Source organism: Bipolaris maydis (genome assembly GCF_028858645.1).
Source record: "Bipolaris maydis strain C4 unplaced genomic scaffold PSV08scaffold_5, whole genome shotgun sequence".
NCBI classification, from domain to species: Eukaryota; Fungi; Ascomycota; class Dothideomycetes; order Pleosporales; family Pleosporaceae; genus Bipolaris; species Bipolaris maydis.
The window spans coordinates 2,230,616-2,252,659 of NW_027093861.1; the positions used below are offsets into that span (position 1 = coordinate 2,230,616).

The following is a 22,044-nucleotide window of genomic DNA, read 5'->3' on the forward strand; positions in this document are numbered from 1 at the left end:
AGTCCATCATCATGGCGCTGACGATTCGACCATGGGTTGTGGATTGTCATCCCACGGCAATACCACATCAGAGTGTGACCGCAGTGCATAGTAACATTTACTTTTACCAACCTTCACGGACTGCTCAGCCTCTTGCGACACATGACCTCACCTGAATGCCAATACCCCTACACAGGACTCTGCAAGAGTGCGCTCAAGGTCTCACGTTGGCGGTCACGTTCCCATAAATGCGGTTGCATGTCCCAAAGAGTTGAATATGGACGCATCGCTAGAATGACGATCCGCAATGTGAGATGCTACATAGTATCTTTAACTAAAAAAAAAGACCAAGTAGAGGATCGGATCTGGGCGTAGTGACCTTGACAAATCAGACATCAGCACTAAAACAGGCTTGAGCATGTATTAAATTCTGAAGTTGCAAATCCCCTACCCGATGACTTCCAACGACTCGTCACCCCCTGCGTTGTGGAATTTGGCAGCCAAAGTAGATTTCATGTATCTGATTAAGACTCGATGATGAACGTCGTGTAAAACTATCAAAACCCAGTTTGTCCTGTTAGATGACAACTCGAAATCTAGTTACAGATCTTGCGATAGCTCGAGATAAAAGAATTGTCGCTTGGATTTTTTTCTATTACCGGCTAGTGTCCTCATTCTGACTGCGCTCTTGGTTCGTGTATTCTCGCCGATCCTTTGCCAGCATCAGTATCGGCTTCTGGCACGGACACACTATCTTGTGCGGTAGACTGAGGTGAGGCTCTTGACTCATGCCGAACTCCCAGCTTGGTTCTTCTTCTTCTTGCACTTGCACCTCCTCGTCCATAATGGATTTTTCGGCATTGCCAGAAGCGCCTTCTTTGTATTAAGAAGCTCCCATTGCGGCAGAACCGGCCTCGTTGTTGATTTCGTGAGCATGGCACGAAAGTCGATCCTGCTCCCTGGTAACTTATCGCCTTCCATAGCATCTCCATGGGCATCCATTGCCCCTCGAAGGCCTGCTATTTCGCGGCATGCAATGGTGAATTCTACTGGCGCTTGAATTGTGTGTAGGTGGAGTCTAGCGCTAAACTCTTGTGCTTTTATGTTAAATTTCTGAGCTAGTTCGTCTACGTTTCCAGAAGCAACTCATGCATTGTACTTGGATAATCCTCACACATTTTTGGGCGGTACGGGATAGCTTTTAGAGAGGACTTGGGGATTTGGGACGTTGTAATCAAGTTCTGGCGTCGTTTTTTGGGATTGGTTCAGTTTAAGTAGGGTTGGGAGTGGCAAAGCTCGGTTTTGACTGGACAGATAGGTCGCAATCTCACCTTCCTCGATCTAGTCTCTAGCTTAAATACAATGACTCTCTCTTGGATCTGCGGTTGACACTAGACAGTTCAGACCACTCAAGCAATCTATTAATCATTGGACTGCCAAAACCCACATTAGCCTCGACCCCATTGGATGCGACGGCTCCTGATTTGATGCTTCTCAGCTATGAACTAAGTATCGTTTACCCATGGGACGCATGGACTGAATGCGGGAAAGCTCTTTGTTTCGATGACATGTTCATACTGCTGAAGCAGCGATCAGAGTTTCAAGTGTTCGCAAAAGTCTGCGCCCTGATTCCAACCTCATGAAAGACATTAGGAGGCCAGGCAGGTCAACTACCAACAGAAGATTGGAGTCCCAACTGGATGGTTTTCATGAATTCATCTCAATTCAAAAGGTAGTGAATGGATGAAAATTGATGAAAGGAACCCTGTATCAGTTCTGCCCAGATTCGTTGGAGTGTCTTCTACAATTCATAACTTGATCGTGCATACCAAGATATCCTAACACCATTAAATCTGGTACTGGGAACGCTCGGAAATAAGTCTGTACATTTATTTGGATAAATGCGCAATTCATGTGAAATGCATTTGTGCGCGTGTACAGGGGAGACTCTCATACAGGCTGCTCCCCGCCTATACCTCCCCTACGTACGCACAGTCGATAAGCTCGGCACTCCCGAAGCTGGCCATCCAACCGAATTTGGCCACCTAAATAACTCACACGATTTTCGATACCTATGCAATAGAAATGGGCTCTGCTGAAAAAGCTTTACGATTCTTTGTTCGCGATTTCAACGCTATTGTTTTCTTCTCAACACAAGCTGCCTGGAGGGCGTAAATAACAACTCGAAGCGTGCTTGCTACCCGACTATAAGGCACATAAAAGCGTTAATTCAGTCACAAGTACCGGCAAAGATTACCCCCAGAGCAGGAGGAACTTCCTTGTTGCAGCTTTAGCTACATATCACGATTGGTCTCCAGAGGAGTTTAGTTAATGAAGATATGCGACCTAATTTGCTCTAATAACCTCTCTGCTTATTGGCTGTGATAAGATATCAACAATCTCCGTATTTGAACATTTAGCGCTTGGCCATGCGATGAATGCGAGAATCTCAACTAAATTAGCCAGAAGACTAGCTCCAAATCCAGCTAGAAAACAAGTCAAAAAGGTCAGCTCTACACAGCAGACGCTGGATGTAAATATTGCACCTTACATCATATATACAAAATGGATAACTCTAACAGCCTTGCTGGTAGTGCTAAAGAAGGGGTGTAACTTCAGCAGTGGATCGCAATTGTAACATCGAGCTTCAGCTGCAACTTCTAGTCAGGCTGTCAGAGTCATAGCTTTCATATAAATATCACTAAAATTGTATTGTTATCAATTGAGATGCTTTATTACATGTTATAGCGATTCCCCATGGTTGTTGCCGACATATGTAGTTGTGTTTTTTTTAGCGGTTTTTAGTTGGTTCTTAGACAGGCTCCTGAAATACCAATTTAGAATAAAAATTTGCAGGAGATGTTGTGAAAACAATTTAAGAATAGAAGACACTTTTATGACCCACTGACCGGCGATGGATCGAGTTTCAAACTTGCGACTGAAACCCTATTGAATATGGCACGAACATTTGAGATTACCATACATGGCACCAACATAGGCCATCATTATACCAATTCCAAGTACACACAGTATAAGGATAACAACAGGTAGCACTACCGCATTGCCAAGGACACAAGAAGCACACTAATGTAATCTTAGATATTGCCTTGAAAGGAGAGATGATTTCAAAAGTGTTCAATACACGTACCATCTTGCACACTAGCATCCATGGGCCCTTGAGATGCAAGACGCTCCTTGGGAGAGTTTTCGAAATCATCTATCAAAATTCAGTTGTTTTCATTGCTAGTAGGAGGATAAGCAATTACAGCGTGCGGTTGTGTTTTCAGAAACTGCGTTGACCGGCCCTCCTAGCGAATGGGCGACGTGGAACACAAGGCAAAGAGCGATAAGCTTGGTGTTCATCATGGCGTAACGGTTATAAACCAGAGGTATTTAAGTTATTTGAATGATAACTTGATGATGGTGCGTTAGCAGACAGTTTGAGCAACTTTAAATATTCAAGGCCTTTACACAATAGCGAGCTAACTACCACCCAAGAAGTTTAGCACACACTCTTACTGTAGCATCTAGATTGCGCAGACCTCTCTGAAGATGACCAGCCGCAGCTGAATGCGACAAAGCTTGGATCAGGTTTTTCTCTATGGTCTTCCCTAGGTTCCAATATTTCTCAAGTACAATTGTCATGGATCAAAGTCCTGTACTTTGCATTGGCATTATGCAAGGCTAAATTAACCTTCATTTACCGTAGCTGAATGTGCAATGTGCGAGGTAGGCACTGGATGCAGTCATCGACGATGGAGATGTTTCATATATGTAGTCTCTCAGTACTTTTTGATGTGCTTGGGTGATCGATTAGACTGCTACCTTCGCCCTAAATATCATGTTGCACAAACTGGTCGTTGGTGTACATTCGAGTAATGCATGATGGAGAGGAAAGTTGTTTAAAGATTGCTAATGTTCTCACCAGCACACAAGGGAACCAAGAAAGGAAGAGTATAGTAAGATTATGTAAGAAAAATCGTCTTAATAGGAATAGTAAGCGAACTACTGCTTGTAGATATATGCGGGGTCATTCTGAAACCGAGTTATACGAGGGTGAATTAAATGGCTTTCACACGAAGAATGACTAACAAAGTTAGAGTATGCCTGTTGTCTAGCCTGCGTGATCTTGCTTACATCGTCTTTCGGGCTACGTACGTACGTAGTAGTAGAATCTGTTGCCCTGATTATACTAATAGCAGCCCCGCACAAACCGACAACTCACGCCGCCACATAGAGTATGCCACTGATAAAATCTCTTACTAAACTTAGGTAGTATACTCTCATCTGTATTGCTCCTGTGGCAGCAGGAACCATCGGCCTAACAAATGGCCATACCTACAACTTCAATTGATTTACTTGGCAGCTAGTCTGTGCCTCGCGGCCTAGGCCCATGTCTGAGCTGAGCATTCTCGTGAACATAGAATAGAAGACACTTACTAACGATGCTTATCAAAGGTCGGTTAATCCGATATTGCTAACATGCGATGTGTGAGAGCATGGAACGGTTGAAAATTGGTTCATGCAAGTACCGTATTTCTGACGTAGCGATGAAGCTGATCCATTTTATCATGGTGTTTCTTGGACTTGCAGGGATGTGAATGTGAGGTATGGCAGTAAATGGATACTTGGAATGTGATGCTGCAGTTGCCTTGCGCTATAAGCTCCGTGGAGAGGTGCACCTGCTGACGCTCAATGCACGCAGCTACTTTGTGCGGAGACGGTACCATGCACGCAGGCCGGGGCTGACCATTTCCAAAGGTGGTACACTTAAGCAGCGATATGACGGCGGGCTAGTCGTTCAAGCCAATGTTATACCAGTAAATCTTAGCTCTGCAGTTCTGCATGCAACATGCAATTAGTCGTGTTCTTTCTCCCAGTACGTAAGCGGAGAGAGTAACGCGCTGCAGTTGATTAGCGAGCAGAAGCACTGGCCGACGACTAGGCTGGCTGAGCTGGAAGACGACGTATTTGTCGTACGTCGTGATGTGTGCTACTACCTTTCGGCCTTGTGGCTGCACCAGGGACAAGCGTGGATGCTGGATTGATTGGCTACGCACGGTGCCTAGTGCAGAGAAGCTCTACCAACAGCGCGTACAGTGGAGACAGCGAGCAGCTCAACACTACCTTCAACAGATGGATCGTTTCCTAGAGCTACCCTGCCTTGCTGTTCATCTTACAGACGGCCAGCCACGTCGAGACCAAAGTTACTTTCGGTACGCTGGCGTTACAGCGTTACGGCGTGCTGCAAGACCGCAATTGTCATCGACGGCCAAGTCGCGTTTACCACTCGCTACCACAAGGCATGGTGGCAGTAGCACATACCCAAGGTAACCGCGCCGTTCTCGCCCAAGGAAGTAGAGCAGTTAAAGATGCTGTACCTGCGGCCCATACGCGCGATACTACTTAGCATTAGTCAAGGCTAGGTAGCTACATAAGTACTGCATCAGCGAGCACTACGTATGTATTATCTCTGGGCTTGCAGCAGTGAGCCCTAGAACACCAATCACCTCACGCGTACCATGAAGGCAAAGTACCGTCATGTAGAAGAGCGCTTCACTGCAGGCTACAACAAGGGATGAGCGAAAAATCTAGATCTGTTGCTGCTGCTGCTGCTAGTGTAGAGACGGCAGCTTAGATGAGGACGAGGATAAAGAACATCCTATAGAGCGGCAGAAAAGCTGATCTACGGCGACTAGAGTAGTAGTGTACGCAGCGTAAATAGATATTGTTTAGGGCCAATTCCGCGACTGATTGACGCATGAACACTCAGCTCAGCGTAACACGTGTTCCTTGGGCTCTCTCTTAAGCCGGGCAGTATGTCAGCAGCAGCATAGACAGCAGAGGCAGTAGTACCACAAGAGAGAAAGCGGGAACAGACGCCGAAGATCCTAAGCCTGTCCAGCAATCATTAATTTGTAGGATGGATTCATGAAACCTTTCCCCTTTGTTCTCTACCTGCAGCAGATATGTTGGCCACCTAATCTCCTCTTTAGATTAGATTGTAGCGAAGCAAGCAAAGTGAGAAGCTTGATTCGGCAAGCTAGTTGTATGTGTGGGCGAGTCGCACTGTTTCCTCGTTTGCTGCACCTATGGCACAGCCCTCCCGTCCAGCCGCACTTCTCAGCATTTTAGCAATTTAGTGAATCACAAACATGAGCGTCAAAGTTTGTTTCGAACTTCTCTGAGAGTGTAAGAAGCCCTAGAGCTCCGAACATCCCATCAAGTTTAACATAGAAGCCGATCTTTAAGTTTGGACTCGTCCTTCACAGCTAGCAGCATCGATACTGCATCTTAGTATTTATTCAACTCGGCTTCCGCTGCCATCTTTTCTTAGATTCCCAGGACAGCGAACCTCGCCTGGTAGTCTTTTGTAATACCAAGAGAATAAAAAAGCACTGCACAGACGTGCATAGCTCGAATGTCTATCTATATCCAATAGTAGTATCTGGCTGTACTTAATCAGCTGCTGTATTGAAGAAAAAGACAAGAGAGAAGTTTGTTTGAGGCCTGAAACTAATAGTCAAGATTACGATGAAGAATCTAGTCAATGTAAAAGATTTCTAGGTTTTTACGATTTAGATCATTCTAGTAGCAATTACTCAACAGGAACTATTACTTCAATACAAGCTGTATTAGCAAAATTTGTGAGACTAGCAGGGCAAATATCAGCAACGTTGCTACTACTCCTAAGCAAGGGGGTGCATTTTCGTACTAGCTCCTATACGAAAAGAAAGGCTGCAGTTGGAAGATTGAGATATAAGTAATTACTACTGTATGATCGCGGGGAGGAGGGGAGTGCTTCATACATGCTAAACTTGCGCTGCCAATTCTAGAAACGAGCCTCGTCTACGAACTATGTCTACGTTGCCCGACGCGATGCGACTTCTGAAGTATATACTGTGGCACGATACGTGATCAAGCTCAAAAGATCAGGAGGGTAACGCGCCATCGAGTAGATGGAAGCAAGCTGATGGCTGATGGCTGTAAAGGATTCATTGAAGAAGGTGCCTATCTACGTACGAAAGAAAACCGCGATACATACTACGAACTAATCACGCCATACTACACCACAGTACCTGATAGTAGTCTTGGTTTGGATGAAATCTTTGTAAGTGAAGAAGAGGCCCCTCCGTATGCAATGATATTGCATACGTTGTGGGATGGGTATAAAGCGACCTTAGAGACCTATTGACTGGTAATGGCAAGACCAACGCTGACAATAGCAGAGGTTATATTCTGCGCACGACAAGCTCAGCATTGTCTGCAGCGCACAATCTCTGAATATATAAAGCATCATCAATTCCTTCTAGAGTTGCCACATGGTACTCCGCAGACTATATCGTCACACTCCTTCTCTAGTTTTATTCACTCTTTAACCTAACTTTTTCTGTCCGTCCATTATTTTCAACTTCTAACATGCATCTTACCACGATTTTGTCTGCGCTTGTAGCAGCTTCAGGTATCCTAGCAGCTTCTACGTCGCTTGAACTCGGTGCTCGTGCTGTAGTCAACCACGACTCCCTCAACCCGATCCGGACTCCCATGCAACCAACAAAACTGGAAAATGGCGGCCCCATCAACCGCGATGCAACATCACGCCAAAACACCGCCAAAACACCGCATTTTCGCATATCTGCTAATGCAGACTTAATTCAACATTTTACAGCTTAACCTTAATAGATATCTATAATAGTTTTAAGTAACTATTATCAGGCCTATAGATATACTGCAAAAATAGCGGCGTGTTTAAGAGTTTAGAGCTATAGGTAGTACCTATCCGCTTACTCCTTTAGCGGTTAAAGCTCTAGCAGCAGCATATTAATTTTTAAGTAACAAGATATAGTAAAAATAAAGACTACCTATTTGATTACCTGTATTTTAGTATAAAATAAGCACGTAACGTAGTTTACAAGCGAGTCGGCCATACAAGCGAGTCGGCCACCCCACTAACTTTGTACATTCTAAAAGCTATACACATCAATAGCTCTACCACCACATACTCTACAATCTTGCAATGAAGCTGATATTTTTCTTACTATCTCTTCTCTTAATAGCCAGCAGCTAAGTAGCTCTAGACGCGCTGCGCTAGCGTACAATGTTCCAAAATCTACACTCAATAACCAACGCGCTAGCAAGCCTACTTAACGCGATTGCTAGCCTAACTCAAAGAAGCTTACTAAGCTAGAAGAGGAGGTAATAGCTAGTTATATACTTGATCTAGATCTACGTAGATTTTCGCCTACCTACGCAGCTATGCGCAATATAGCTAACAGACTTCTAGCTACGCGCGGCGCTAGCTAGGTTAGCGTCTACTAGCCGCGCAACTTTATTAAGCGTATAGATAGTCTTACAACGCGTTTTAATTAAGCGTATAATAGGTAGAGAGCCCTATATAAAGATCTAGCCCTAATTAAGAGCTAGTTTAAGCTTATAGAGTAGATAAAGGCTAAGTATAGCATCTATAATAAGAACGTCTATAACTTTAATAAAGCTAGCTTTTTAATAGGTAAGATTACGATTTAGTGTTACAAGTAACAGCAGGAAGGATCCTCTCCCTGGGTCTGACGACGAATGGTTGGGAAACCACTGAGGATCCCAACGGGCAGAATGATCATCGCGGGGCGAAGATCACGTGACTGGCATCTCGCCAAGAGGTGACATCTCGCCAAGAAGGCAGATGCCACGGCATCTGGAGATGCCAGGACATCTCGGACATCTGCAAGATGTTGGACATTTCGCAGATGCCACAGATGTCAGGACTGACAGCAATGAGGATATAAGGATGGATGGATTTCATTATTTACTCTCGTTGTGGTCAACTCAAATTGTACTTTCTTACTAGTTACTCAACTTCACAAGATTGATACTTGTTAGTCTATTCGATATAGATTAGGAATTGTCAACCTATTGTTACTTTCTATCCAAGCACGCCCACTCCACTGTATCGCCAGACAAATACCTCACGGCGCTCTTCACACCATCTCACTCGCCCTAACGCGGATCGAGCTTAGAGAAGTATCAGCACCAAACCCCGTGTAACACTTTGACCACCCACGGATTCAGTGGACTTAGGAAGATTAACATTAGGACGCCCGATTAAGACTTACGATGTCTCACAACCACTCTCAGTCACAGGCTAGTGCCGGTGGACCAGTTCAAGGTCCCGGACCGATGCCTAACCCAGCAATCGACGACGAGATGTTGACTCCCAGCGACGATGAGGAGGAGACAATGGATAACCCTAGGCAAATGGTTCATAGTCTTAGGCGACAGGCCGAGATCCATGCACGGCAGATGGCCGAGATGCAAGCGATGATCAATCAGCTCACGAGCCAGCTGATGGCCACACCAAACGAAAAGCCTATCCAGAAACCCAAGATGGCAACCCCAGACAAATACGATGGTAACCGCGAAGGGTTACGAACGTTCCTCACCAACATTGAGTTATACTGCGGATACCACGAGGTACCTAACGATGCAGAAAAGATACTCATGGCCAACTCTCACCTAAAAGGAAAAGCAGCCAGTTGGATGCAACCCTACGTGGAGGATTTTCTATTGGACATCAACAACAAGGGAACTAAGGACGAGACGCGTACCTTATTCAGCAGTTGGGCCAACTTCAAGGAGGAAATGGGACGCATCTTTGGGGAGGTAGACGCGGAAAGCCAGGCGGAGAAAGCGATATCTCGCCTGAGGCAGACCAAAGCAGTTTCGGCCTATACGGCGGAGTTCAAGCAACTACAAGCGCGAATTAATTGGGACGATTCGGCACTCCGGACGGTATACGAAGCAGGTCTGAAGGAAAACATCAAGGACGAACTTGTACACTACGACAAGCCAAAGGATTTGTACTCGTTGATCGAGTTGGCAACAAGAATCGACACGCGATTATGGGAACGGAAGGAAGCCCAGAGAGGATATCGACCAGGGCCACCCTTTGCCAACACCCGAAGGTATCGGAGCAACAAGGATCACGACGGAGACACGTACATGACCGGCAAAGTACAAGACAAGTCTAAGGATAAGAACAAGACCCGAGGAAAGTTTAACGACGGTCTTTCCAAGGAAGAACGCCAGAAGCGTTACGACAGTAAGGCATGCCTCCGCTGCGGCGAAGTAGGACACTTCCGCAGGGACTGCCCGAAGAACGAAGTCAAGCAAGGAGCGGTCAAGATCGGGATGCTACGGATAGCAACACCCTACCCGACCGAGGAGCCAGACGAAACCCTCAGCGATTTAGACTTATACGACGAGGCAAGACAGGCCGATTATGAGGCCTTCCTCAGCAAGACATACGAAGAAGTCATGGAGGAGGAATTCGAAATGGTGAAAGAGGCACTCGGACTCAAAGACTTCAAGTGGGACGAACCACTACCAACGGATTGGCAGGTTGAAGGGGCAGAAGTATTACGCCGCCTAAGAGACCAACAGTGCTGGATTTGTGGAAATACCAGGCACCAAGCCAACGATTGCGATATCGAAGGACGAATCACAATCACGGGACCCCGAGCAGAGGAGATCGCCTGCAGGGCTGCCCAGGAACAACCCAGATTCAAGGAATCTGATGACGAGGAGACGCCTCGGACGTTCAAGGAACGAATGGAGCAACACGAGCGCCTACGTTGGGTTGACTGCCCAAGACAGTGCGATTACCACTTGAGGAAGCGAGAGGAAACCAGGAACAACGAGGACGATTGCTGCCACATCAACTTATGGCATAACGAGTGTCGAGTACAACATTGTCAGATGCACCAGCCAGGAGAAAAGGAAGCTCACGAAGAGCTATGCTGGACCAATTGTACGACCAATTGCCAGTTCCACAGGGAACAACGACGGAATGCTCGAAAGGTAGACGACTACTACCATAGCACGATATCCGCCGAGGAATGCAATGCGAAGAACTGCAGGATGCACAGAGCTGCAAGACCAAGAGTCACGACGACTAGGGTACCTAGGCAGGGTCAGGAAAGGTCCAACAAAGAAAAGAGCCACGAACGACTCTTATGGACGCATTGCAGGAAGGGATGCGCCTTCCACCGACAACAGTTTGAGGATGCTCGAGGAGTAAACGATTATCTCCATAGCACCCTGTCAGCAAACATCTGTGAGGCAGACGGATGCCCGATTCACAGAATGCAGAAGCCGGGACCAACGAGGAAGGTTGCGAAGGATAATATACCGCACCAGAATACCCATTGGAGCTTCTGTTACGACGATCAGTGTACAGTACACTATGCCGCCAAGGAAGGCGAAGGCTACTTTCCTAAACAGAGGAAAGGTAAGCAGACAAAAAACTAGGATGCCGCCAGGGACAGGGTCACGCTGGTGAAGGCAGTCCTAAAACGACCCTCAAGGAGGTACGCGAACTGGGAGCGCAGGATTTGCGGCTGCAGGCTACGGTACTTATAGATGGACACGAGGTGACGGCGCTCATAGACAGTGGGGCCGCACGAACCGTTATCTCACCCCGAGTGGTGGAGAAGAACAACATACCCTATCGGACCAAGAAGGTGCCGATGCGAGTGGTATTAGCCGACGATAGTCCCACGACATACGGGAACGGCTGGATTCGACTTGAGACCGAGGCCGTATCGTTACGCCTGGCTGGTCAAGAAAGCCGAACGAAGATTAGTATTATGGATCTTGGTGAGACCGAGATGATAATTGGCTACGACTGGTTGTTAGAACACAACCCTGCCATCGACTGGCAAAAGAAATCGATACACAGCCGAGAACCTGTGCACAAGGTTGCTGGTGTACGACGAGAAACACGCCCGACGGATCAACGCGCAAACCCAGATGGGAGATTCGGTGTGATTTCGCCGCATAAGATCGCGAGAATCTATGCGAAGGACCCTCAGAGAGTAGGAGTCATCTGGATACGGCAGGTCGCGACCACGAAGGAAGGACCGGTACCACAGGTTGCGTCCGTTCATGACGAACCACTGCTGGCGGTTCCAGCAGAATACCGAACATCAGAGTTCAAGGAACTGTTCGAGGAAAACGAAGCAACAGACTTAGCAGAACACCAGGATTGGGATCACGAGATCATCCTGGAGGAAGGAGCAAAGTTGAGCCCAGGAGGAATGTACCCTATAGCGCCCGAGCACGATGCTGAGCTGCGGGATTACCTCCAGAAGAACTTGAAGAAGGGATTTATCCGACCAGGATCAGGCCCGATGGCCTCGCCTATATTGTTCGTAAAGAAGCCTAACGGGAAGTGGCGACTGTGTGTCGACTTCAGAAGGTTGAACAGCGTTACTCGGAAGAATCGATATCCCTTACCACTGATTACAGAGCTCATGGATCGACTCCAAGGAGCTAAGTGGTTCACGAAGTTCGACGTTCGGGAAGGATTTTACCGAATCAGGATCAAAGAAGGTCACGAGTGGATGACGGCGTTTAAGACGAAGTATGGACTGTTCGAGTATACGGTTATGCCATTCGGGTTGACGAATGCGCCGGCAACCTTTCAATCAGTCATCAACAACGCGCTCCACGAATACCTCGGAATCTTTGTTACCGCGTATCTGGACGATGTACTAGTGTACTCCAGCGGCACACGCGAAGAACATGTCGAGCATGTTAAGAAGGTTTTACGGAAGCTTAAGGAATACAAGCTATACCTTCAACCAGGAAAGTGTGAGTTTCACACGCAGGAAACGGAGTTCCTCGGATTTATCATCTCAACCGAAGGAGTGAAAATGAACCCAAAGAAGATACAGACTGTACAGGAATGGCCAAAACCCAAAACAGTCAAGGATGTTCAATCCTTCTTAGGATTTGCGAACTATTATCGAAAGTTCATCAAAGATTACTCGAAGATCACGACACCCCTTACGGAGATAACGAAGAAGGAAATAGGTTTCAAATGGGAACAGGAACATCAGGAGGCTTTTGAACGAATCAAGCAGATATTCCTAGAGGCGCCAGTACTCGAGATGTATAACCCTCAACGACCCACCAGAGTCGAGACCGACGCGTCTGACTACGCACTCGGAGCTGTATTGTCACAGCAGTGCACGGATAAGAAATGGAGACCGGTGTTCTACCATTCACGGAAGTTCTCAGGAGCAGAACTCAACTACGACGTTCACGATAAGGAACTACTTGGAGTAGTCGATGCCTTTGAACAATGGGAGGTGTACCTATTAGGACTCCCCGACACGATCGAGGTTTTTACCGATCACCAGAACTTGACAAGTTTCATGACAACGAAGAAACTCAACCGACGACAAGTACGATGGGCAGAGACGCTGGCCCAGTTCGACTTCAAAATCACCCACAGGGCCGGAACGCTCAACGGAGCAGCGGATGCCCTTAGTCGACGAAGCGACTTACGAGAAGAAGGTCATAAGGAACCCCACGAAGCAATGCTGAGGCAGATGCCCGACGGCAGTCTGAAGTACAATCAGCCGGAACTAGCTAAGATAGCAACCACGGTGGTTCACCAAGTAATGACGCTTCAGCAGCAGTGGCAAGAGAAAGCCAATAGCTGGCAGTTCGAGCCCGAGAGCTCCGATGGACTGTTACAAGACGAACAGGAGTACCGATGTATGGTTTCGAAGGATCGAACATACATACCCCCACACATGAGACCGGATCTCATCAAGGAACTGCATGAGTCCCCCGAGTATGGACATGCAGGAATCGAAGAAATGGTTAGACGACTGTCTAAGGTGTTCGCCATACCACGTATGCGTACGAAGGTGCAGGAAATACTAGGCAACTGTTTGGCATGTCACCAGAACAAGCCCAAGAGGCATAAGCCCTACGGCCTGTTGCAACCCTTACAGCCACCATCTAGACCATGGACAAGCGTAACGATGGACTTCATAGTGAAGCTCCCGAGATCGTTAGAACCAGGATCAGCTCGATTTTGCGACACAATACTAGTAATCGTGGACCGATTGACTAAAGCAGCAAAATTTGTGCCTACGGAAGAGACTATTACGGCAGACGAATGCGCGTACGAAGTCACCAAAGCACTCGTATCAGAGCATGGGATACCTGAAGAGTTCATCACCGATCGTGATAAACTGTTTACGTCTAAATACTGGAGCACGTTCTTGGCAAAGTTAGGTGTTAAGAAGAAACTTTCAACGAGCTTTCACCCGGAAACAGACGGCCAGACGGAAAGAACGAACCAGACATTAGAGCAATACCTACGAACGTACGCCAACAAATTGCAGGACAACTGGGTAGAATTGCTACCGACAGCGCAACTGGCCTACAACAGCACGAAATCCGCAACGACAAAGCATTCGCCGTTCAGCATGACACCAACTTCGAGTTTTCTAGAATAGGTGTAATATCAGTCAAATATATACAAATAAACCCTAAGAAATCGATTACAACCACTATTAAAACGTGCAGCCTACGCGCTGTAGAGCTAGAGGCCTTCAAAAGTAGACACGTTTGGACACGTCTCACTTCTGACAGAACACACAGACCACGCCGATTACTAAGCAAGATGCCGCCAGACAGCGATACTATCGACGTCGAGCTACCAAGGATAAGGCAGGAGATAGCAGAGCTAGAAGGACAGATCCAGAACGAGATAGAAATGGAAGCTACGCAGCCTGCTACCCCCACTCAAAATCTAGAAACCTCTAATATATTTGAAATACCTATTCTACCACCAAATAAAAGACAAGCAAACTTCTCACCAGAGAAGACTCGCACTCATAGACGTACTAGGAGCAACTTCTCTCCTTTTATAGGCTCGACACTAAGGAACCCTTTCTCTAGCCAGAATAGGACACCTAAGGCAACGACAGTAGAAGAGGCTCTTGAGATAGCTAGGAACCTAGTAATCCAAGCAGCTAATCTAGCTGAAAACAACCCTACCCAGCAGACTAGTCTACTAGACCTAGTAGAAGTCTTCAGAGACTATACTGAGACAGGTAGAGTTAGTAAGAAGAACTCAGCAATCCTAGGAGATCAGATCTCCTCTCTCTCAAATGTCTCAAAGGAGCTTAGAGACAAAGTTCGACGCCTTGAAAAGCCTATTCCTGCACAACCAAACCAGCAGGGTGATAGACAGACAGCTGCTCTTACGCAGCCTATATCGTACGCTGCCATTGCAGCTGCAAACAAGGAGCAACAGTGGACTACTATGCAGAAGAAGGCACCTCAAAAGGCTAAGCCTAGCCTAAAGGAGAGGCAGCTCGTCCTAGTCAACCAAGGAGGCCCTGCTGCCTTTGACGCCCTTAGGCTAAGAAATGCCTTCAACCAAGCCTTCACCTTGAAAGGAGGGGTGCAATCGCCCGTAGTCGCCTCAGTCACGCTATCCTCAAAAGGGAATAAGGTAGTCACTACCACGCCTGCTTTTACAGCCAACTACCTGCTGGAAAACCAGGGTATCTGGAAGGATCTAGTAGCCTTTAAGGTAGCGCAGCCAATTACCTCGTGGTTTAAAATAGTCGTCCATAGGCTACCTACTAACCACGGCCTAGAGGTAATCAAGGAGGAGATTGAGACCTTTAACAAAGGCCTTAAAGTAGTAGGCACTCCCTTCTGGCTCACTCCTGAGTCTAAGAGAGGGCAGCAAAGCTATGGCTCCGCCTGCGTCGCCTTTGCGACTGAAGAGGAGGCCCTCAAGGCTATAAGAGGAAAGCTCTATATCCTAGGAGAGAGCCTAAGAGCAGAGAAGCTACGAGTTATTAACAACTTAAAGCAGTGCTCTAAATGCCAAGGCTTTGGCCACCTTGAGGCTAGGTGCACTAGAGTAGCCTGTCAGATTTGTGGTGAGGCTCACCACACTAGTCTACACAGATGCAAGTCCTGCCCTACTAAAGGCAAAGCCTGCGTACACACTATATTTAAGTGTGTTAATTGTAGCAAACCTCACGCAGCTAATAGCCACGAATGTGATATCCTACAAGCTAGGATATCTAGGACTACCTCTTCTAACTAGAATGTTAAAAGTCCTACAAATAAATGTTAATAGGAATAGCCCTGCTACTGAGAGCGCCCTAGACCTAGCTATTAAAGTAGACGCCAGGATCGTCGCAGTACAGGAGCCCTGGTTACCTAAGGGATCCTCGTACGAAAACACTAGATCTACCGCTCACCAGGACTTTACTCAGATACTACCTACCCCTAAGGATACCTCCTTAAGGCCTAGAGTACTATTCTATATTAGAAAAGACCTAAAAGGAGAGGTTAATCCCTTTATTAGCGACGATAACGATTTCCTAGCTATCAAAGTACTAGCCTCTACTTCTAGCCTCTATATCTATAATATTTATAACGAAAAAAGCCTCCAAGAAGGGCTAAATAAGACGACAATTCAGAGGCGCCTCCTGCAGGAGATCCTACAGCCTCAGTCAATTATCCTAGGAGACTTCAACACCCACCATCCTAGGTGGAGCCTAGAGGAGCGCAGCCCTAGCACACAAGCAGAGGAACTAGTAGAGTGGATAGATACTCAAGATCTCACTCTACTAAATACTCCAGGGGCAGGCACTTTCTTGAGATCTCATATGCGGCAAGAAAGCGTATTAGACCTTACTTTTGCAACCAGCAATACAGCTGCTAGTATCCTGGACTGGCAGACTATACCTGAAGTAGGTTCTGACCACCACGCTATTCTATTTAGTATCTATACTACTAGCCAGCTACCTAGCCAGCCAGCCAGCCTGCCAAAACAGTATAATACGAAACGAACGGACTGGACGACTTTCAAGGAGACGCTAGGACAGGAGATCAAAGTCCTAGATCTAGAGAAGCGCCTATCAACACTACCTCCTTGCTCGAACTACACCTCAAGAAAGCTTATCCTAGGACAAAATATCCTACTAGAAACTAAGCTAGACGAGCTAGGAGAAGATCTTACGAGAGCTATACAGAAAGCGCTAGAAAAGTCAACTCCACTAGTCAACCAAAAGCCAAAGACGAAGCCCTGGTGGACTAGCGAGCTAGATAGCCATAAGCGAGACCTAAGTAGAGCCTATAGAGCCTACAAGAAGGAGGCAGCAAAGGAAAATAATAGCTCCCTCTACCAGTGGAAACGAGAGTATCTACGTACAAAAAATAGATACCTAAAAGCTATTCAACGAGCTAAACAGAGCCACTGGGAGGCTTTCCTCCAAAAAGACTCACCTAAGGAGATCTTTAAAGCGCTAGCATATACTAAAGATAACCTTAGTACTCGAATACCTGCTATTAAAGGCAAGGAATCCTTCACTAAGAAATGTAAGGCTTTTAGAGAGGATCTCTTTCCTCCGCCTCCTACGACAGCGACCCCCTCCTTCCACATCTACAGGGGAGACAGCAGATGGACCTGGCCTGCCCTGACAGAGGACGAACTCTCCTTTGCCTGCTGTAAGGTGAAAGCCACCTCACCAGGGCCTGATCTGATCAGCCAGGAGGTGATCCAAAAGGTCTACTCAGCGCAGCCAGAAGCTCTATTTAGGATATACTCTACTCTATTCAACCTAGGCTACCACCCAAGGTGCTGGAGAAAAGCAAAGGGAGTCATCTTAAGAAAGCCAAACAAGCCTGACTACTCGATCCCTAAGGCCTATAGAGTTATCTCACTCCTAAACTGCCTAGGCAAAGTACTAGAGAGACTAGTAGCTAGGAGACTAGGTGCACTAGCGGAAACAACAGATCTACTCCACCCCTCTCAACTAGGAGGAAGACTAAAGAAATCCGCTATCGACGCTGCGCTACTCTTCTACAACAACATACAGCAGCAGAAAAGAAAGTAGAAGACTACTACTACTATCTTTCTTGATATCAAAGGAGCCTTCGATCACGTCTCAAAAAACAAGCTTCTTGAAGTCATGAAAGATCAAGGCCTCCCCTGCTGCCTACTAGCCTGGACAAAGTCCTTTTTAGAGGACAGAATACTGCAGCTGTCCTTTGACGGACAGACTGAGGAGCCGCAGGTAATCTCGACAGGAACCCCTCAAGGAAGCCCTGCCTCGCCCATCCTATTTCTGATCTACTCAAAACCACTATTCAATGCAATTCAGACTAATGCGAATATCTACTCCTCCTCCTATATAGACGACCTCCAGATCTCAATATCATCTACGTCAGTAAGGAAGAATATCAAGCTACTAGAAAAGGAGATTCAGAATCTCTTTAGACTAGCAGAGGAGTCAGCCATCCAATTCGATAGCTCAAAGACTGAACTAGTAAACTGGACAAGATCAAGAAAGGATCAAGCTAGAGTACTTACTCTACCTAATCAGGAGATAGTACAGTCTAAGGAGCTAGTTAGATGGCTAGGTGTCTACTTTGACTGCAGCCTCAAATTCAAGCACCACAGCCTTATTAGAAACCAGCAGGCTAGCGCAGCCTTCCACCGCCTTAGCAGGCTAGCTAACTCAAACAAAGGCCTCTCTCCTAGAGCAGTACGACAGCTCTACCTAGCCTGCATCACCAGCGTAGCTGACTATGGCTGCCAAATCTTCTGGAGGGAGCAGCAGACAGCGCTTAACCAGAGACAGAAGCTGCAGAACCAAGCCTGTAGAAAGATCCTAGGATCCTTCAGAACCTCACCTGCCATACCTAGCGAGGTAGAAGCAGCTCTATGTCCTCCTAGAGTTAGACTTAACAACGCCCTACGACAATACGCCTTTAGAGCAAGAAAGCTAGCTCCTAGCCACCCTCTTAATATTGCTATTACTAGTAATCAAGGAAAGCAGCTAGAGCGTATTACTAGATCTATCTCAACAGCTCTATCGGACGATAGTGAGGAGATCAAGCACTACGCCTCTATGCCCTGGAGCTCTACAATGCCCTACAAGACTAATATATCTAAGAAGTCAAAGGAAATCGAAGCAAAGCACCACAAGGAGCTTCTAGAAGACGAATATCTCCTCTCGATCTACTCAGACGCCTCAGCTACAAAGGAAGGCAAGGGTATAGGAGTAGGAGTAGCTTTCTACAAAGGAGCTAGTCTCATAGCTTATGAAAAGGTTAATATAGGATACAACCAGCTAGTCTACAACGGAGAACTAGAGGGTATTACCCTAGGCCTAGAGAAAGCTTTTGACCTAGCAGACGACTACCTTGAAGTTAGAGTATATGCAGATAACCAGGCTGCAATATTCAGACTAAAGACTGCTTCTGACTACCCAGGGCAAGAGTGGCAACTTAGATGCACTATAGCAGCAGAAAAGCTACAAGAAAAAGGCATATTACCTACCATACAGTGGGTACCAGGACACCAGGGCGTTATAGGAAACGAGAGAGCAGACGCGCTAGCAAAGGAGGCGACAAAGCTAGATCCTAGCTCTAGCAGGACGAGCCTAGCTGTAATAGGCACACGAATAAAGCAGCTAGGCGAGCGAGAGTGGCTTAGCTATCTAGGACAATACAGGAGAAAAGCTATTACTCTAAATCCTACTACTTACGCCGCAAGGTACAAGTGGAAGACTAGAAAGCAGATTGCTACTCCTCCTACTAGTAGAGAAGCCTCTAGCGCCTTCTATCAGCTTAAGTTAGGTCACTGCTATCTACGAGACTTCCTATTCAAGCGAGGAAAAGTAGACTCTAAAGTTTGCCCCTGCAACTATCGAGCTACTCAAGACCCTGCACATATCCTCCTTAGCTGCACGCTATACAAGGAGGCTAGGAAGAAGATGCAAGAAACTACAAAGGACCCCCTATCGCTAGCTTTCTTACTAGATACTACAGTAGGCGTACAGGCTACTATTGCCTTTATTAAGGAAACTAGGGCTGCAACGCAGGCCTGGTATAAAGGAAACCTCGACAACTAGGACAACACCTACACTAGGTGCCTTCGCCCTACACCCAACTTACCTCTCCTCTCACCCGCAAGACCTCCTACTACCCTCCTCCACACTAGGCCACGAGCCTCACCTCGATTTAGATAGCCCCCTCCCCCACCTACACCAAATTGATAGCACTACGTAGTTACCTGTAGGCATAGCCTGCACGTCTTATATAGCCTACCAGCTGAGACAGGACGTTAATCAATAATAATAATAATAATAAAGCATTCGCCGCACTACGCGAACTACGGATATGAGCCGGTTGCTCATCGAGATCCGAAGGACATTGAAAGTATCGCGGTAGGAGCAGACGACAAGGCGAAGCTTATGCGAGAACTGCACGAAGAATTGAGCAAGAACATAGCTCAACGGAACCTCACGACATCCAAAGCAGCGAATAAACTAAGGATTGAGGGACCAACCTTTAAGAAGGGGGACAAAGTTTTCCTGTCACGACAAAACCTGAAAACTAAACGACCATGCAGAAAATTGGACAACCTCCGAGTAGGACCATTCGAGATCCTAGAGGAAATAGGAAAAGTAAACTACAAGTTGAAACTCCCACAAGGCATGCGAATCCACCCTGTCTTTCACAAGAAACTCCTGGAACCAGCACCTCCAGATGCCGAGCTAGCAACGGACATAGAGCTCGAAGACGACGAGTACGAGGTCGAAGAAATTAGGGACCTGCGGAAAATCGGTAGTCAGTGGAAGTACTTGGTCAAGTGGCAAGGATGGCCGGATAGCCATAACACCTGGGAACCTGAAGGAAACCTGACGAACTGCAAGTCACTGGTACGTGAATACCACCGGAAGCACCCGGAGAAGCGAGGGGAAGCCCCTCGAAGAGGAAGGAATAATCAAAGGAAGGATCGAAGGAGTCAGCCTGTAACCAGCCCAGATCAGCCGATGGTTCGGATAGCGGTGGTTCGACAACAGGAAGGCCCGTACCAGGGGCAGAGTTCCCCTCGGCCTGCTCTTTCGCCCGATCCTGAAGGTTCAAGATGGCAAGATCCCGATCAGCAAACTCTTGCTCTCGTGCCTCGGTCTCCAGAAGCTCACGACGAAGACGAGAAGTTTCTGCAGCCGCACGAGAGGCCTCAGCAGCGGCCAGAGCCTGACGCTCCTCAGCACGCGCAATCTCCAATCGCTTTTTGCGCTTTTCGGCATGAACCTTCTCCCATTCCTCCTCGGACACGAAAAGACTGCACGCAGCAGCAACAGAAATACAGCCAGCACAACGCCCAGTGGCGGTATCCACGAAACAACGAAGGTTCTTCTCTTCACAGCGCTTACAACGAAAAGTCATTTCGTTCCCCTGCTCTTTTACACGGTCAGCACGAGCGCGACGCTCGGAAGTTGAGTCCTGGGCACGAACACGGCGAGAAGATTGGACCTTGGGCATGGTTAGGAAGGCTACGAGGCAGAGACGGCTACAACGAGTGGACGGGCTCTGACCTTATATGCAGCCGGCGTCTCAACACGCGGCACGGGAAAACGATATTCCAGGGTATCGGGACGATAGCCCTAAGAGGGGAGGTAATGTTACAAGTAACAAGTAACAAGAAGGATTCTCTCCTTGACAAGTGACGAGATGGCTGAAAGCCTAAGGACGTCCACGTCAGAAGGTAATGATCATCGCGGGGCGAAGATCACGTGATTGACATCACGCCAAGACAACCATCAGGCGCTAGTATGTGACGGCAGCAATCCTTTGATGGCAGCCATCAGGACATCAGGCCAAGCCAAGGAAAAGTCGTGATGGCAGTGATGGCAGGACTGGAAGCAATGAGGATATAAGGATGGATGGATTTCATTATTACTCTCGTTGTGGTCAACTCAAATTGTACTTTCTTACTAGTATTGTTACTTCACAAGATAGTTACATGTTAGTCTATCGAATAGATTAGCGTTGTCAAACCCCGGTTACATCCATAACTCTTTTCCACTACGAATCGCCAGACAACTCTCACGGAGCTTTTCACACCATCTCACTCGCCCTAACCCGGATCGAGCTTAGAGAAGTATTAGCACCCAACCCCGTGTAACACTAGAGATCATCTATAGTTACTTTTTTTAAATCTTAAATAGATTGCTTTTTTGTTTTATTTACTTAGGCTTATTTACTATATAAAATTACTCATATATATATATAAAGAAAGTGTCACAGTACGCTCTAAACGTTAGCTTAATTATTAGCTACGCAGACAACAATGGAGCTTTGTTGTCTTGTGCCTGCCTTTTTGGCAGCGTGGTAGGCGCGTGTAGCTGCATGCTCGGCTCCGCTAGGAGCCCTCCCTGACAG

General features: G+C 47.0%; 3 protein-coding genes across 3 annotated transcripts; 1 reads left to right on the forward strand and 2 right to left on the reverse strand.

Moving 5' to 3' along the window:
* Positions 1-634: 634 nt before the first annotated feature.
* Positions 635-823, reverse strand: PSV08DRAFT_350641 (uncharacterized protein; the record flags this gene model as incomplete). The annotated part of the gene is made up of 1 exon (XM_066092834.1): positions 635-823. The coding sequence occupies one exon, from the start codon at positions 821-823 to the stop codon at positions 635-637; it is 189 nt and encodes a 62-aa protein (XP_065949378.1).
* A 2,050-nt stretch (positions 824-2,873) lies between these two features.
* On the reverse strand, positions 2,874-3,345 carry PSV08DRAFT_246604 (uncharacterized protein; the record flags this gene model as incomplete). Its single annotated transcript, XM_066092337.1, has 4 exons — positions 2,874-2,925; positions 2,958-3,063; positions 3,128-3,196; positions 3,246-3,345. The coding sequence occupies 4 exons, from the start codon at positions 3,343-3,345 to the stop codon at positions 2,874-2,876; spliced, it is 327 nt and encodes a 108-aa protein (XP_065949379.1).
* Positions 3,346-7,398: 4,053 nt separating this feature from the next.
* On the forward strand, positions 7,399-7,653 carry PSV08DRAFT_389060 (uncharacterized protein; the record flags this gene model as incomplete). The annotated part of the gene is made up of 1 exon (XM_066093493.1): positions 7,399-7,653. One exon carries the CDS (start codon positions 7,399-7,401, stop codon positions 7,651-7,653), a length of 255 nt encoding a protein of 84 aa, XP_065949380.1.
* Between the last annotated feature and the right edge of the window lie 14,391 nt (positions 7,654-22,044).